Source organism: Elgaria multicarinata, chromosome 9, assembly GCF_023053635.1.
Source record: "Elgaria multicarinata webbii isolate HBS135686 ecotype San Diego chromosome 9, rElgMul1.1.pri, whole genome shotgun sequence".
In the NCBI taxonomy this organism is placed as follows: Eukaryota; Metazoa; Chordata; class Lepidosauria; order Squamata; family Anguidae; genus Elgaria; species Elgaria multicarinata.
In genome coordinates, this window is record NC_086179.1 from 28,533,790 (window position 1) to 28,548,979 (window position 15,190).

Below are 15,190 nucleotides of genomic sequence, written 5' to 3' on the forward strand. Positions count from 1 at the left end.
TTTTTAATCAGTATTTTATGCTTGCTGTTGTTCCCCGCCTGGATTCAATCGGAGAGGCGGGTAAGAAATATTATTATTATTATTATTATTATTATTATTATTATTATTATTTATTATTATTATTATTATTAGTATTAGTATTATTATTAACAATACTAACAATAATAATAATATTTCTGATAATAATAATATTATCAGAACCATCAGCCTTTGCTACGCTCCCTGGTTGCTCCCGTTAATTTCTAGAGGCAGCTTTCACTTAAGTCCGTCGGATTGGGGGTGGGAGTACATCATCATATTTGTATGCTGCTTTTCCGCAAAATTGTCCTCAAAGCGTCTCACAACATAAATGTCTCACAAAGTGTCTCACAGCAATAAATACGATTTACAAGATGTCAAGCAGCACCTTCACCCCTCAATAACAGTGCTATCTATGGAGGGCGGGCGCGGGGTGAGAAGGGTTTTGCGGAAACCGGAAGTTCGGGCTAGAAGCAGTTCTAGCCTTTCCCTATCTCTATCGGCTGGGCAGTCCTCCGCGTGCCGTGAACGAGAGCGAGCGAGGCGACCGAAGGTATAGAGCGGAGTGGGGGAGGGGCCAGGGCCGTGAGGGTGGGGGGCGCAGAGTTGAGGGTTGGGCTTGCCTCGCCTCGCGCTGACTGGCGATAAGTTCGTTAGGCCTTGGGTGGCTGAGAGAGTAGTGGGGGACACACCAGCGCTCGGGAATGGAAGCCGAAGAGCTGGGCACCAGGTACTTGAGAGGAAGGAGGCGGGAGTAGGCCCGGGGAGGGGGCTCAACGGCGGGGGCGGGGAAAGAGAAGCGTTGGGCCCCCTGCGCCTCTCTCCTGTCATGGAGGCTGCGCCCAGTACAAAAGGCTGCAGCTGAAGGCCGGGGCCTGAGCCCGGGTGGATGGGGGTTGCGCTGCCTCTTTCCCTTGTATTTTTTGAAATAATAATAATAATAATAATAATATAATATATTTTATTTACAAAATTTATAAATACCCTGAGCGTGGAACAATAATCAAAGTGTCAGTGTTTATGTTTATAGTATAGTATTGGAGCAAAGTCTGTTAACTTATTTTACAGCTTCTACTGTTTGTGGGTATGTATGTGTGAGTATAGGGCTGTCATCACCCCCTGCAGTCTTACTTACTTAACCTGTGAAACCATTGAACTCAGTGGTACTTCTGAGTAGATATACATAGGATTGCACTGTGAATCTACATAATTTTTTATATGAAGAAAACATAGTTCTAAAGAAAAGCACATTTTCTCTGTTTTCATTGTTTACAGAAGGCATAATCTTAGAACAGGTGTTCCGCCTTCTCTCACACATGAGGGAATACCTCTTTTAAAGTGATATTTGCCACCTTTTTAATACATTTTTATTACATTTTTTAATTTTTAAATCTGCTGCTTGCTTAGTTGGGGGCACCTTGGTTTTTTGTGTATTAATTGAATCAAGTATACACTGAGCCCCTGTTTGTTTATTTAAATGTTACATATTTGAGTGTCTACATGAGCAAAAAAAAAAGACAGTTATTAAAATAGAATTACAGTAGTAATTTTATTTTGGCATGTTGGCAATGCACAGAAAATAACTGCCAAAATTTAAGAATGGCATAAACATTTGACAAATTTTGTTAACTTGTCTTTTTAATTTCAGACCTTTATCTCAGAAACAGCATGATGTGATAAAACATGTTTGTGGACTGTGGACCTCAGGCTGCAGGGGGTGGGGGGGTCACTGTATGGCAGAGATGGGAAATTTATGGTCCTCCAAATATTGTTGGACTACTGTTGGATTACCATCATCACTGACCATGCTGACTGGGGCTGCTGGAATTGGAATCTGTAGTGCCAGTTTCCTCATCCTTGCTCTATGCTCCTCTGTTATATTTGGCGTGCACATAGAAACCTGACATGTCAGAGTGAGACTAGATTTCTCTCTGACATCTGGTTTTCTGCATGTAGGGGATTTTTAATCAAAGAGCATTCAGTAATGTGACACACACACCCTCTGCAATCTGGGGTAGTACAATCCAGAAACAGGATTACCACCTCACATCTATTTGTGTGCAACTAGGCTTCCATTAACAGTGTGTTAGAAACTTAGGAAGCTGCATTATACTCAATCATAGAGTTGTTGGTCTATCTAGCCCAGTACTGTCGACATTAACAGGCAGGATTCCTTCCCAGCTCTACCTGGAGATGCCCTGAAACTTCTGCATGTAAAGCATGTGCTTTACCAACTGTTCCTTTATAAAGTTACATTGGAAAGCAAAGACTGTTTCTAAGCTTACATATTCAAGATCATGGAATGTGAATGAGCTGTTAGTTTAACTACTTCAACTTTTTGGACAGTTTGCTTGGATTCTAAATTACCTCAATGATTGTGAGTCTAGAACTGTGGGTACAGCAATAGCAGCTAAGTTTAGATGTTCTAGAACCTTAGATGTGGGGCAAATCTATGGATACAACCAAGGGTAAAAAGTACCGTCTGACCTAGCTACTCTTCCCAGCTGCAATTTGTAGGACCTGGTCCCTTTTTCTTTTAACTCATGACCCTAACATGAATTGCTGTCAGGAATTGGTGTGTTTCACTGTGAGTTATAGCTTTCTCTGTTCTGCATTCATCAGGACACTCTGCTTGAGGGGTTTTTACTTTTGAAATGCTTGGACCTGGTTGCTGTGAATCAATATATATTTTGTTAGACCTCAATTACTTGTTCATAATTTTTGCTCCAGATTATTTGATACTGTATTTTGTCCTGATAAATCATGCCAATTAGAAGTGCAGCTCTATTGGTCACTAGTTTTTATTTTACTTTTTAAGTGTGCTTTGGGATTCTGATCATATTTAAACAGTCAAAAAGCAAGGTAAATCTGTGGATGGGTAACTTGATATTGACTGTAATCCTGTGAGAGCAGGATTATATATAATATATATAAGATGAGATTTGTGTACCAATGCTGCCAAATACTACCAAGAGAAATTCACCAAATCGGTTGTGGAAATTCATGTCAAATGCTATGGGAATTTTTGTCCTGCATTTACAATTTGAAATTGTGATATTTGTATCTTATTTTTAAAGATACTACACTCCTCTTCAACCAGCATTTTATCCTTTTCCATTCCATGAAATGATGAATGCAGCTCCAAATATGGAGATGATGGATGAACAGGAAACTCTTCAAGGAGTTTTGGAACCAAATATTGTTCAGGAACCTGTTCAAGGTATTTTATGTTTTTGCTTAAAAACAGAAGCTTGTTTCTTTTAGAATTTCTGAAAATAGTGCAAAAGATTCATTATTAGAAGTGGCGGTATTGCTGATCTGAACATTTTTTCAGGACATTTCTTACTATGAAAAAGTACATTTGCTTTACACTTCCCATAAGAGAGGCGTGAATAAACTGAAGCCAAAAGCATCCATACATTTTTTCTGATATTGACAAAACAGCAGTTTATATGAATAATACTTTGAAATAGTACATATCTAGGTCAGTGTTTCTGTGGCATTCACCAAGACAAAATTCTTATGGGACCAATTCCTTTAACATGTCTACATCATGATAACCATGTCTGTATTACTTTGGCCTCAGATTATCAAGGCAGCTCTTTTTAAGGCTGCAATCATATAGCTATGTACCTGGGAGTGAACCCTACTGTACTCAGTTAAACTAAGTTCTGAAGAGGTGTGCATAGGATTGCACTGTAAGTCTGTTATTTTCTTTCATATTTTCTAATTCTTAATTGGCCTTTGTGTTTAGTAGTTCAGGAAAAAAAATCTCATAGTTTTTCCTGTTGGCTAGCATATTCTATCAAAGATTTTAAATGTGACCATGATTGGCCATTTTAATTATATTAACAACAGCTATATTAACAACAGTGGCTTACTGCCACGACTCAGGCTCTGAACAACAGACCTGGCTGCAGCTACTCCCTGCTCAAGCCAAGCACCACCACTTGATACGCCTGAGGCAAGGGATAAAACCCACCTTCCTCCAAACTGTGGAGAAAGGGGTTTAAATGGAGGATTTTAATATATAAAATAAAACACTGTGAGTTATATGTGCTGAGGTGAATGATTGTCAGAGTGGGTGTTAAATGAGTAAACTTTAGATGATAAATGCCAAACAGACACGTGGGATTTTTGTGGTAGTTTAAAAACAAAACAATCAAAATTTATTTTCAAACGTTTATTTTCAAACGTACACAAGCTTTGTTTCAAATAAATCATTTAAAAACCTTTTTGAAACCTTTCATACAATCCTTTCACTCATTCACATACGCGCTTTCCTTTTTCTCACACAATCACTCTTGAACTTTCTTTATTATCAGTATTGATTAATATATATCAACTACATGCACACCACACTCCAAAGACACCACTCTCTACACTGACCCTCAAATTTCCCAGAACTTAAGTACTCTAAACACAGAGAGCACTAAAGACTCTAAGAGTACCTAACAAGTCCCCTACAATCCCCTCAGTCATTCCCTTATATATCATTCCTCCCCCTCCCAAGACATTCTAACTCCGCCCACTCAGGCCAACATTCTAAAAACCACAGACTTACAAACTGCAGACATACATTTGGGAACTGACTTGTGGAGTGTAACGCCACACTTACCAAAAGTTTATAATTTTAAACTTGTTATAAATCTTTGCATAATATTTAATCTCTATTTTTTGCATTAAAAGGAGGCAACTTAGTTGATAATATAGAAAATTCCTTAGTTCACAAGACATGTTGCCTGCCATATAACTACTGAGACATCTTTTGGGAATATGCACAGCATATTATTTTAATTCAGACTGGTCAATATTTTCTTTTGGACTTGTGATTTATAACAAGTTGAATTTATTTTGTAAAAACAGAGTCAAGCTAAACTCCATTAATGTTGTTGTTACATACTTTCTCCAGAACTAGGCATAGGCAGGCACTGGGGAGCAGGTTTGATATTCAGAGGTTTATTTGCAAGGCATAAAAAATTTAACTTGCTTGTGTTAGAGAGCAATCCTATGGCCCCTAAACAGCATTTGGGGGGCCAGAGGATTTTTTGGTTTGCTAGATTCAAGGCTGGAGACAGCACTCCAAACTCAGACCCAGGAGTCTGAGCTCCCTGTCCTGCCTCCTCATAGTCAGCATAAGGAGAACCATATTAGTTGCCTCTACAAGCTTGCAAACGTGAGATCAGTGAGGAGGGAAAGGGAACGTGCTGGTGGGCAGGGAAGGCACAGCTTATCCCTCCCCAGCCTCCTTCCCTCCCTCTACCTAATGCCTCAGATAAATGGGCAAAAATGCCTGTCTAGCTAAATTGCAGACCAGGAGGCATGGCGTGCCTCCCACTCTGCTTTGGATACTCGTAAGCTTCGGAGTTCAGAGGTTTACGAGTATCCATGGAATATCCGATAGGATTGCGCCCTTAGTGTTTAATATATGCATAAAAAAAGCTCAGTAACAGGATGGAGAAAATGGCCAGGTAAGAAGTTGGAAAACTATCTCCCAACCTTTGTTGAGGATTTATTAAATGCTATATTTGGTTGATAGACATTTGATAAGTTTGGGAAATACTTCTAAATTAACCTTTCATATGGGTACTGTTTTTTTTTAATATTCTTCTGCAATCACCATTGGAAAATACAATAAAAAGTCATTTTCTTTTGTCTTTCAGCAGCTGTTAAAGGAAGGAAAAGAAAAAATAAATCTTCTGAACCCAAAAAACCTGCTGCTAAACCTGCCAAATCAAAAGGCAAACAGGAGAAAATCACAGATACTTTTAAAGTCAAAAGGAAAGTAGACCGTTTTAATGGAGTATCTGAAGCTGAACTGTTGACCAAAACCCTTCCTGATATACTGACCTTCAACTTGGACATTGTAATTGTAAGTCAAATGTAAGAAGCTTTTATCTGTCCCAACTTTTTTGTAGCCAGTTCAATTTGCAATTTGGTAATACATTTCAGAGGGGTGTCTGCATTTAGTTCATTGCAGCAAGAACATTCTGTTCTTGTCTTCGATACATTTTGAGCTCTGTGTAGATATGGCAAGGACTTGCTTCCCTTGCATTTCAGGACCTCTTGATTCCTCTGTTTATCATTGCTTTCCCGTCTTATGTGTCCTATGCCAACCAAGGAATATTTGCCATTCATTTGGTGAAGTGGGTGCTAGTCCATGGAAGATTCTGTGTGCTATAATATACCTGTTAAGTCATTAAGGTGTGGTTAAAGTTGGTGCTAATGGCATCTTAATACAAAATCTAGAGTTCTTTCTTCCTCGCTAGTGAGTGCTGTAACAGATGCATAAGGTACAACCTTCATTTCATTGAGGCAAATAGGAAGTCTCTACTTAATTTTTATGAAGATAGGTCTGCAGAACTGATTATTTAGGAGAGAAAAAACTCAGAAGATGGTCTCTTGTTATTTCAATTGGGGATTATAAGTTATCTTTTGATCTTCTCCTTATAATCAGCAAAGAATTAAGCACACTTCCACTTTTTTCTTACTATTTTAAAGTATTTCTTCTGTTTTAGAGTCAAGTACTTACAAGATCTGACAAATCATTAACTTCATAACTCTTGGAAATTGACAGTCATCTCATTTCCTGAGTTTTTTATTTCATATTTTAAACCACTATCCTGCCTTATTTCAGCAACGTATGCTGGTAAATAGATAGTTGTGTAATACAGTGTTTGGTTTTTTTATTAATCTGATGTGTTGTGTGCTTTATTCATTTAAAATAATAATTGAGATTTCATTACATATTGCTCTCTAGATTGGTATAAACCCAGGTTTGATGGCAGCTTACAAAGGTCATCATTATCCAGGACCTGGAAACCACTTCTGTAAGTACCTCCTTTCATGATCTGTTGAAATGTAAGAATTTGGATTTAACTTGGAATTTGCTGATTGTAGAAGTGGCCAGCAGGGGGAAGGTTCTTGAATTGGGATCATGGCCACAGTTTGGCTTCTGAACAGATGCATGTGTGAAATGGTGTCCATGTGAAATGCTGCAGATTTGGTTTTCATTCAACAAAAGTGGAATGCCAAGCAGTGACAGATCACAAGATGAGATATGGTCCTTTTATGAACATCAGCAGTAAATTGTGTGGCAAATTGCCAGTCAGAACGTACAATGAAAGACACCAAATTTTAAAAGTACTGGTTGTGTAGGCAATGATAACTTGACTACTCTGTAACATGAACTACCTTCAGCATTCTAATAATATATATTGATTGACCCCATTTTGCATATTGCTACTCCGCTTATATAGTTACAGTCTTAGAAACAAACATCTTGTTGAAAGTCAATTGGGGTGTTGCTATATGTACATTTCAAAAGAATATAACAAATATATATTTTCTGGTTCCACAGGGAAGTGTCTTTTTCTATCTGGACTAAGTGAGGAACAGTTGAATCATATGGATGACCATACTTTACCGCATAAATATGGAATTGGCTTTACAAACATGGTGGAAAGGACAACACCAGGTAGCAAAGACCTTTCCAGGTATGATAAAGTTCAATTATGATACAGTTGATCATTGGTAAATGTGCTGCTATTTTTATTTGTGTCTTTTCTTGTTTTCTCTCTTAGCAAAGAGTTTCGGGAAGGAGGACGTATTCTGGTGCAGAAATTACAGAAGTATCAACCTAAAATAGCAGTTTTTAATGGGAAATGTGAGGCTTTTTTTTAATCCATGCAGTTTCTATATTTTTATTCCATTCGTCTTACGTTGTAATTAACAATTGGTTTATCTCTGATTTCACTGTAGGTATTTATGACATTTTTAGCAAAGAGGTTTTTGGAGTAAAGGTTAAGAAGTTGGAATTTGGCCTGCAACCGCATAAGGTCCCAGACACAGAAACAGTAGGTTCCTATCATGATTAGAAATGTAAAAACAGAACCTTCCCATTTGTGGAAGGATGAACTTACTAAAATATATGACCAGATCATTTAAAATATGTAGCAGCCAAGAGTTTTGAAACAAATGAAGCTAATGTTTTAAAAATGCTTGCTAGTTTGGTGACTTACTGCCTGCTCTTTTTGATATTTCTTGTACAGGTTTGCTATGTTATGCCATCATCCAGTGCAAGATGTGCTCAGTTTCCTCGTGCACAAGATAAAGTTCATTATTACATAAAGCTCAAAGACCTGAGGGATCAGCTGAAGGGTGTTTCGACAAACACAGATGTCCAGGAAGTGCAATACACATTTGACTTGCAGCTTGCACAAGGTACAGCATATAAAGTCAAAATATCCACATATTGCTCAAAATATCCACAAAAGTAAAGTAAAGTAGGCCTGGGCATTTAGTCAGTGCCGTGAAATGGAAGACTGCATTTGTTACGTATTTTAAATATAATTTTCATAAAATATGCAGACTATGACCTGTTAAAATCCATTGCATAATTTCTTCTGTTAGGCTGTTCCTACAACTCTTATTGAGAGAACAAGTAGCTAGTTATAATGTACTTTGGAAATTATCACTGATTGAAAAATTACAACTCTTTCATAAGTCCAAACTTTCTGGGTCGGTGGGCACATTTGGAATTTTGAGAGAGGTTTATGGGAACTCTCACAAAATAGCTGCCATGGGGGGCTTATACATTTATTTATTTATTGCATTTCTATACCGCCCATTAGCCAAAGCTCTCTGGGCGGTTCACAAAAATTAAAACCATTCAAAGTATAAAACAACAGTATAAAAACATGATATAAAATACAGTGTAAAAGCACAACCAGGATAAAATCAGCAGCAGTGCAGAAATACAAATTCAAAACAGCCAAGTTAAAATTAATTTATAAACTGTTAAAATACTGAGAAAATAAAAAGGTCTTCACCTGGCATCTAAAAGAATATAGTGTAGGTGCCAGGTGAACCTCCTTAGAGAGCTCATTCCACAGCCAGGGTGCCACAGCAGAGAAGGCCCTCCTCCTGGTAGCCACCTGCCTCACTTCCTTTGACAGCGGCTCACGAAGAAGGACCCCTGAGGATGACCTTAGGGTCTGGGCAGGTACATATTGGAGGAGGCGTTTCTTCAGATAGCCTGGCCCCAAGCTGTTTAGGGCTTTAAATTAAAGCCTGTTTAGGGCTTTAATACCAGCACTTTGAATTGGGCCCAGACCTGGACTGGCAGCCAAGGAAGCTGGAAGTGGACTGGCGTGATGTGGTCTCGTTGGCCAGTCCCTGTAAGTCAATGTGCTGCCCTGTTTTGTACCAGTTGAAGTTTCCAGACCATTTTCAAAGGCACCCCCACGTATAACGCATTGCAGTAATCCAAACGAGAGGTTATGAGAGCATGGATAACTGTAGCTAGGCTATCTCCATCCTAAGCTGATAAAAGGTGCTGTTTGCCACTGAGCTCACCTGTGCCTCAAGTGACAGCTTTATAAAATGGCTACCATGGTGTGACTATGACTGGCCATGCCCATTTCCCAGAAGGCAAACTGGTAAGACTAAAAGAAAAGTAACTTACTTAATAACCTAAATATAAGATAGAGATGAGGGTCTGAGCACTAAGAAATAAAGCTACTCTTTTGAACCCAATTAAAGATGGCGCTGCTGGGCAGCACTTTGCTGAGCAGCATGCCAGCCTCCCAGTTAAATAGAAATCAGGGTCAGGGAGCCTGGCAGGTGCCAAGAGAAGTGTCCATGGGCACATTGGTGCCCAGAGGCACCATGCTCGAGACCCCAGAAATAGATGCTGACCTTGTTCTTACTTAACACCAGTTTTTGGGTTATTTAACTCACGAATTGGCGGGAATGAGTGGACATGCTGCCTGAAGTATGCTCCTCAGTTCCATTTTTTGTAAACAACCTACAGTCAACCCATTCGTAGGTTGTGAGCATGTCATCTGAAGAACAAAGTTGTAGGTTAACTCTGGGTTGTTTAACCCCTAAAACAACTCAAGAGTGTCTGGATTTGGATCACGCTCACAACCTGCAAACAGGGTGGTTGTAGGCTGTTTACAGAAAGTGAAAGCGAGAAGTGCACCAGAGACAGCACATTCACTTGCTCCCACCTGTGTCTGACAACCCGTGGGTTACTTATTTATTTATTTATTTATTACATTTTTATACCGCCCAATAGCCGAAGCTCTTTGGGCGGTTCACAAAAATTAAAACCATCATAAAACAACCAACAAGTTAAAAAACACAAATACAAAATACAATATAAAAAGCACAACCAGGATAAAACCACGCAGCAAAATTGATATAAGGTTAAAATACAGAGTTAAAACAGTACAATTTAAGTTAAAATTAAGTGTTAAAATACTGAGTGAATAAAAAGGTCTTCAGCAGGCGACGAAAGGAGTACAGTGTAGGCGCCAGGCGGACCTCTCTGGGGAGCTCATTCCACAACCGGGGTGCCACAGCGGAGAAAGCCCTCCTCCTAGTAGCCACCTGCCTCACTTCCTTTGGCAGGGGCTCACGGAGAAGGGGCTCGGTTAAACAATCCATGGTTTGTGATTACATGCAAACTGGGTCTATCTCTTGTGGTAGAAAAACAATATTATCCTATTGTAAAATTCTTCATAAGCATAAGAGTTTAAAAGAGATCTAAGTTTGTGGGTTTATTTTATCCAGAGGAAGCTAAGAAGATGGCTGTCAAAGAAGAAAAATACGATCCAGGTTATGAAGCTGCTTTTGGAGGTGCTTATGGGGAGAAAACGGCCACGGAGAGTGAACAATGTAACTTCCCTTCAAATGGAACAGGTACAGTATGGGGTGGGATTTTTGGATCCATGTCCCTTAACATAGAAGATGTTAGGATTTCTTTTGTTTTGTTGAAGACAAATGCAGCAGCACATTTAGAAGTAGATGCAAAACTATTAACCATTTAGGTGATGTAAGAACTCCTAGATTCCTTTTCTCCTTTCACATGTAACTTTCCAGCCATTCAAAGATCAAATATAGAGAAACATATAAATACAGTTGAGTCAAATTCAGTCTTTTCTGTTGCCCACTATTTGTTGGCGTGTCTTAACTTGACATTTATAAGATGAAATAATAACTATAAACAGCTTTACCATAGCCAGGGAAGTTAGGGGATCGAGAGGAGCTTATAATATAGTGAGAAATAGCAAATTCTACATCCAATAAAATGTTTAAAGCTGTTCAATTTATTTAATAAATTACATTATTAAAATAAAATTATAAGCTAATACAATTTTAAATTGTCAGGTGCTTTTGAATTATATCTATCCCACACATTAACCTGAAGAGTTCCCAGAGTGGCTCATAAATTTAGCAAAATTAAACAAAACTGCAAACACAATACATAACCAATTATATAAACAGAATAGTAAACTATATATTAAAACCAGAGCCAGATAAGATTTAAACTGCCCATTAAAATGGCATCTAAAAAGGGTAATTTTTTTTTTTTACAAAAAACTTTACCTAGCATTGAAAAGATAATTAAGGGCACAATCCTATGCATGTTCAGACAGAAAAAAATCTTACAACTCCCAGCATTCCCTGGCTGGGAAATCTAGGAATTCTAGGACTTTTTTCTGTCTAAATATGCATAGGATTGCACCGTAAGTCTCATAAGATGAAAATTCCCGGAAAGAGCATTCAAAAGATGAGGTGCCAACAACAAGAAGGTTCTTTCTCAGGTCACCACTCACCTCCTTCCAACAACAAGGGAAGTGACAAAAGGCTCTGAGGAACATGTCATCATCTGCAATTTCCTATTGGTGTTTGATAAACACCTCCCCCACCCCCGGTGCCTTTTATGGTCATTGACAGAATGCTGGAAGCAAATTCTGCTTCTTACACCACCCATGCCCAGATAGATTCCTGTTGAACAGGAGGAGGAGGTAAAGATGAACTAAATGGTATCCCTGACAAGCAAAATGTGTAATCAGCGTGTTTAGGAGAAATGTCTTCGCATCCTTTAGCTGTAATAGACAATTTAGTTTTGTTTTGTTTTTAATGCAGCAACCAATGCAGAGTATAGCAGTGGATCTTCCTTTGGAGATGTACCCAATGGACAGTGGATGACACATTCTTTCACAGACCAGATTCCAGAGTTCAGTAATTCAAGACCACAAGAGGAAGAAGGAAGCAATGCTTAAAGTCTGCCTTTTCAGTCAAGCGGAAGTGGTGCAGAGGGTTTTTTATTATGCAGTTGTCAAGAATGGTACCTCAGTTCCCCAACTGAAGCATTTTAATAGTGTTTTATCTCTTAGTTTTCTTATAACCATTTGTGTTTGTAGACTTAACCCTATGAATTAGGTCACCTTAAGAAAATGTCCCAAGTTTTTAAGAGAAAATTCTTCCCTTTTTTGTATGAGACTTTTGTATTTAAATTGTCCCATAGTTGCAGTTTTAGAAAACCGATTTATCATTTGTGATGACCCATTTCTTGTTTTAAATTAGTATTTTGTAATGTAATCTGTAACCTGTCCCTTCATGCGTTGGGATGTTTCATATGTGTTTTAGTATATCTAAAGAGATGGAGAGTCCTTTGTAGATTTAATGTTACCAGACACTGGCATAATAAGTTATTGCCCAGCAAATCTGTTACACAGTAGTAGACATTCAGGCCCACCTATGGTATGGGAGAAACCTGCTTTATAGCAGAAGTAACTGTTTTTTCTTTCTTTCTAAGAAAGGAGCTCACATCCTTAACTCGGTTCTGGTTCATGCATGCATGTGTGTACATCAGTTGATTACTGGCACTTAAACCACCTTCACTGAAAAGCATAGGGTTGAGCCAAATAATCGTGAGGTTCATTCTTCAGCTGGAACATAATTATTCAGGTTTTTCTTGGCTATTTGCTGCTGCTTCAACTGCCATTCCTCTTCTTTTCTTCACTCCCTCCTCCTCAATTCCTCCTCAAGTGATCCTAACCAATCAGAAATCATGTGCTGGGTGCAGTGACATTACAGTGCTGTGTAACCAATTGGATTTGACTATTTGCTGACTTCATTAAGAGCAAGAGAGGCCCACTTAGAACAAGGCCATATAGGCCATCTTAGGCAGTGAGGGATTGCAAATGGAACACTTTCACAATGATCCTTGAAAAGTCATTGAACCTGGGGTGTCTCTTCCGATCCTGAGAAAATATGCTATAGTTCCCCCTTCTCTGCTTTTTTGGCTCAGCCCTAAAAAGCATTCTTAGTTAGTAAAAATGAAAGTGCTGCCTCTAGTGTTTTATCTGTGATGGCCTATTATTTTGATGCTGCAGTTATAATATGATAAACACACATGTATGAACCACTCCTTAGTGTTTGTGAAATATGGGGTGGGTGGGGGGAGGGTGTAAAGAAAACGGTTTGAGGAGAGAGTGCACATGTTTCTGATAGTCTGATACTGTGGACTCATCTCAGGAAGGCGTGGGAGACCCTGCAACAAACATTTTGTTCATTCCCTTCTGCCTGTCCTCTGAATGTTCAGCTATTAAGGGGAGCGACTTGTAGTGTAGCTCTAAGAATGGATGAATTTTAGTGTTTCAAGAGAATTTTTGGTCAGAATAGAGAGCCATCTTGAAAAGGAAACAAAGGTCTGTATAGGCTTCCTAAATATATACATGCCACAAAAAAACAGGGAGGGAGGAAATGGAATAGAATCAGGGAGGGAAAGCATTGAGTTTCAGCTTTATTCCTTAATTTAGTATTTTTTATTTCTAGGGAATGGAGCATTCCACATCTCACTGGCCAAAATATTTAATAGTGATTGCAGGACATTCAAATGTTAGGCAGCTACAAGCATACCCTGGGGACTGGACATAAGTTAACTATTTGTGAATCATTTCCTTAAGGTTTGGGGTACAATTTTCTAGCCTGCAGAAGATTCCAGTAGGGCTTGCCCTGTCTTCCCTCTCTCCCACCTATTCACGGGCTCTCTACAGGCAACACACTGCAATGTTGAGGAAATGGGAGGTCCATATACGTTATCAATCCTTCTCTGCTTTGTAAGTAAGGCTTGGAGAGGAAAAGTTAGATGTGAGTAAGGACGGTGCACCCCATTTTCCCCAATGCCCTGTTGTTCTGCTTGCATGCATAGGGGAAAAGAAGAGGAAACTGGCTGCATTCTCTGCTTAGAGGTGTTGAACCTACGATGTAAGTAGGTCGTGCCCATTGCCTTTCTATACCTTTAAATTAATATTAGGAATGGTTTTCCTGCCAGTGCCTAATATTTTGCTTCCTTCTGTTTTCCCCCAACTCCCTTTTTGTCTCAAGAAGAGAAGAGATGACTTAAAAGTAAAAGCAATAAGAGGATTAAATAGAAGTTTTGCTTATCTTTTGATTAGGTGCTTTGGATACTTGAATTATGCACAAGAACTGTGTCTCTGTAATGTGTACATAGCTTAGATCACTATTTAACTATACCCTAACAGCTGAATTTATTTAAAATGTCTTGTGTGTATTGGTGTTCAAAATAATGGGTTGAATGGATCAATTTAAGGCAAATCCTTTGCCTGCTAGAAACTTTGGAACTTTTCCAAAGAATTTTGACTTGCTGCTCATTACGAGATAAGCATATATATGGTCTCCCCACAAAATCATGTGCTTTAATCCTCTAACACAATGACTTTTTAAATTAGGATTAAGATGTTTATTCTAGTTCTGATCATGTTAGTTAGTCTCTTGGAAGCTGTTCATTATTTGGTCAACAATCTGAAAAATAATCACGTAGCATAATCCTGTCCATATTTACTCATAAGCAAGCCCCTGTATGTTCAATGGGGTTTACTTCCTAGTAGGTGTGTTTAGGATTACAGCCTTAGTTTATTTTTATGTATCACTGTTTACATGGACACTTTCTTGCAAGTGCTTGAAGTGCCTTGCATCAGGGATCTGGAACAATTTTTATTTTTAACAAAACTATACTACCACGGGTAATGGATAGCTCAATAGTAAGTTTTGTCAATGTGAAAAGGGAACATCTTGCTTTGAACAGGGCATCCATTAGATTACTTAGAAATAAAATGCACAACAGCAGGTTAATGAAATGTGAATGCACGTCTATTCTCGAACATGGTGCTTTAAAATTGTATTTACTACTTCTGATCTGCCAATTTCTTGCAAAAAAATATCAGGAATTGTTGCAGTATCTTCTGGTGCTTAACTGTGGCATTGTTTAAAAGTCTTAATGCTGAATTGCTTTGTGCTGTTGAAAAGGAGCAGTGATAAATTATTTGAAATGAATAAAGGAATTGATGTTTAA

At 38.5% G+C, this 15,190-nt stretch overlaps 1 protein-coding gene across 3 annotated transcripts; it reads left to right on the forward strand.

Moving 5' to 3' along the window:
* The first annotated feature begins 530 nt into the window (after positions 1-530).
* On the forward strand, positions 531-15,190 carry TDG (thymine DNA glycosylase). 3 transcript variants are annotated; one of them, XM_063133402.1, is made up of 10 exons: positions 531-571; positions 3,096-3,238; positions 5,682-5,890; positions 6,779-6,848; positions 7,379-7,514; positions 7,602-7,684; positions 7,780-7,874; positions 8,070-8,241; positions 10,597-10,725; positions 11,956-15,190. In XM_063133402.1, the coding sequence occupies exons 2-10, from the start codon at positions 3,145-3,147 to the stop codon at positions 12,090-12,092; spliced, it is 1,125 nt and encodes a 374-aa protein (XP_062989472.1). In that variant the 5' UTR covers positions 531-571; positions 3,096-3,144; the 3' UTR covers positions 12,093-15,190. The 3 variants fall into 3 exon arrangements, with proteins under 3 accessions (XP_062989472.1, XP_062989470.1, XP_062989471.1); XM_063133400.1 differs by lacking the exon at positions 531-571 and adding an exon at positions 658-748; XM_063133401.1 differs by lacking the exon at positions 531-571 and adding an exon at positions 658-748 and having other exon boundaries at positions 5,685-5,890.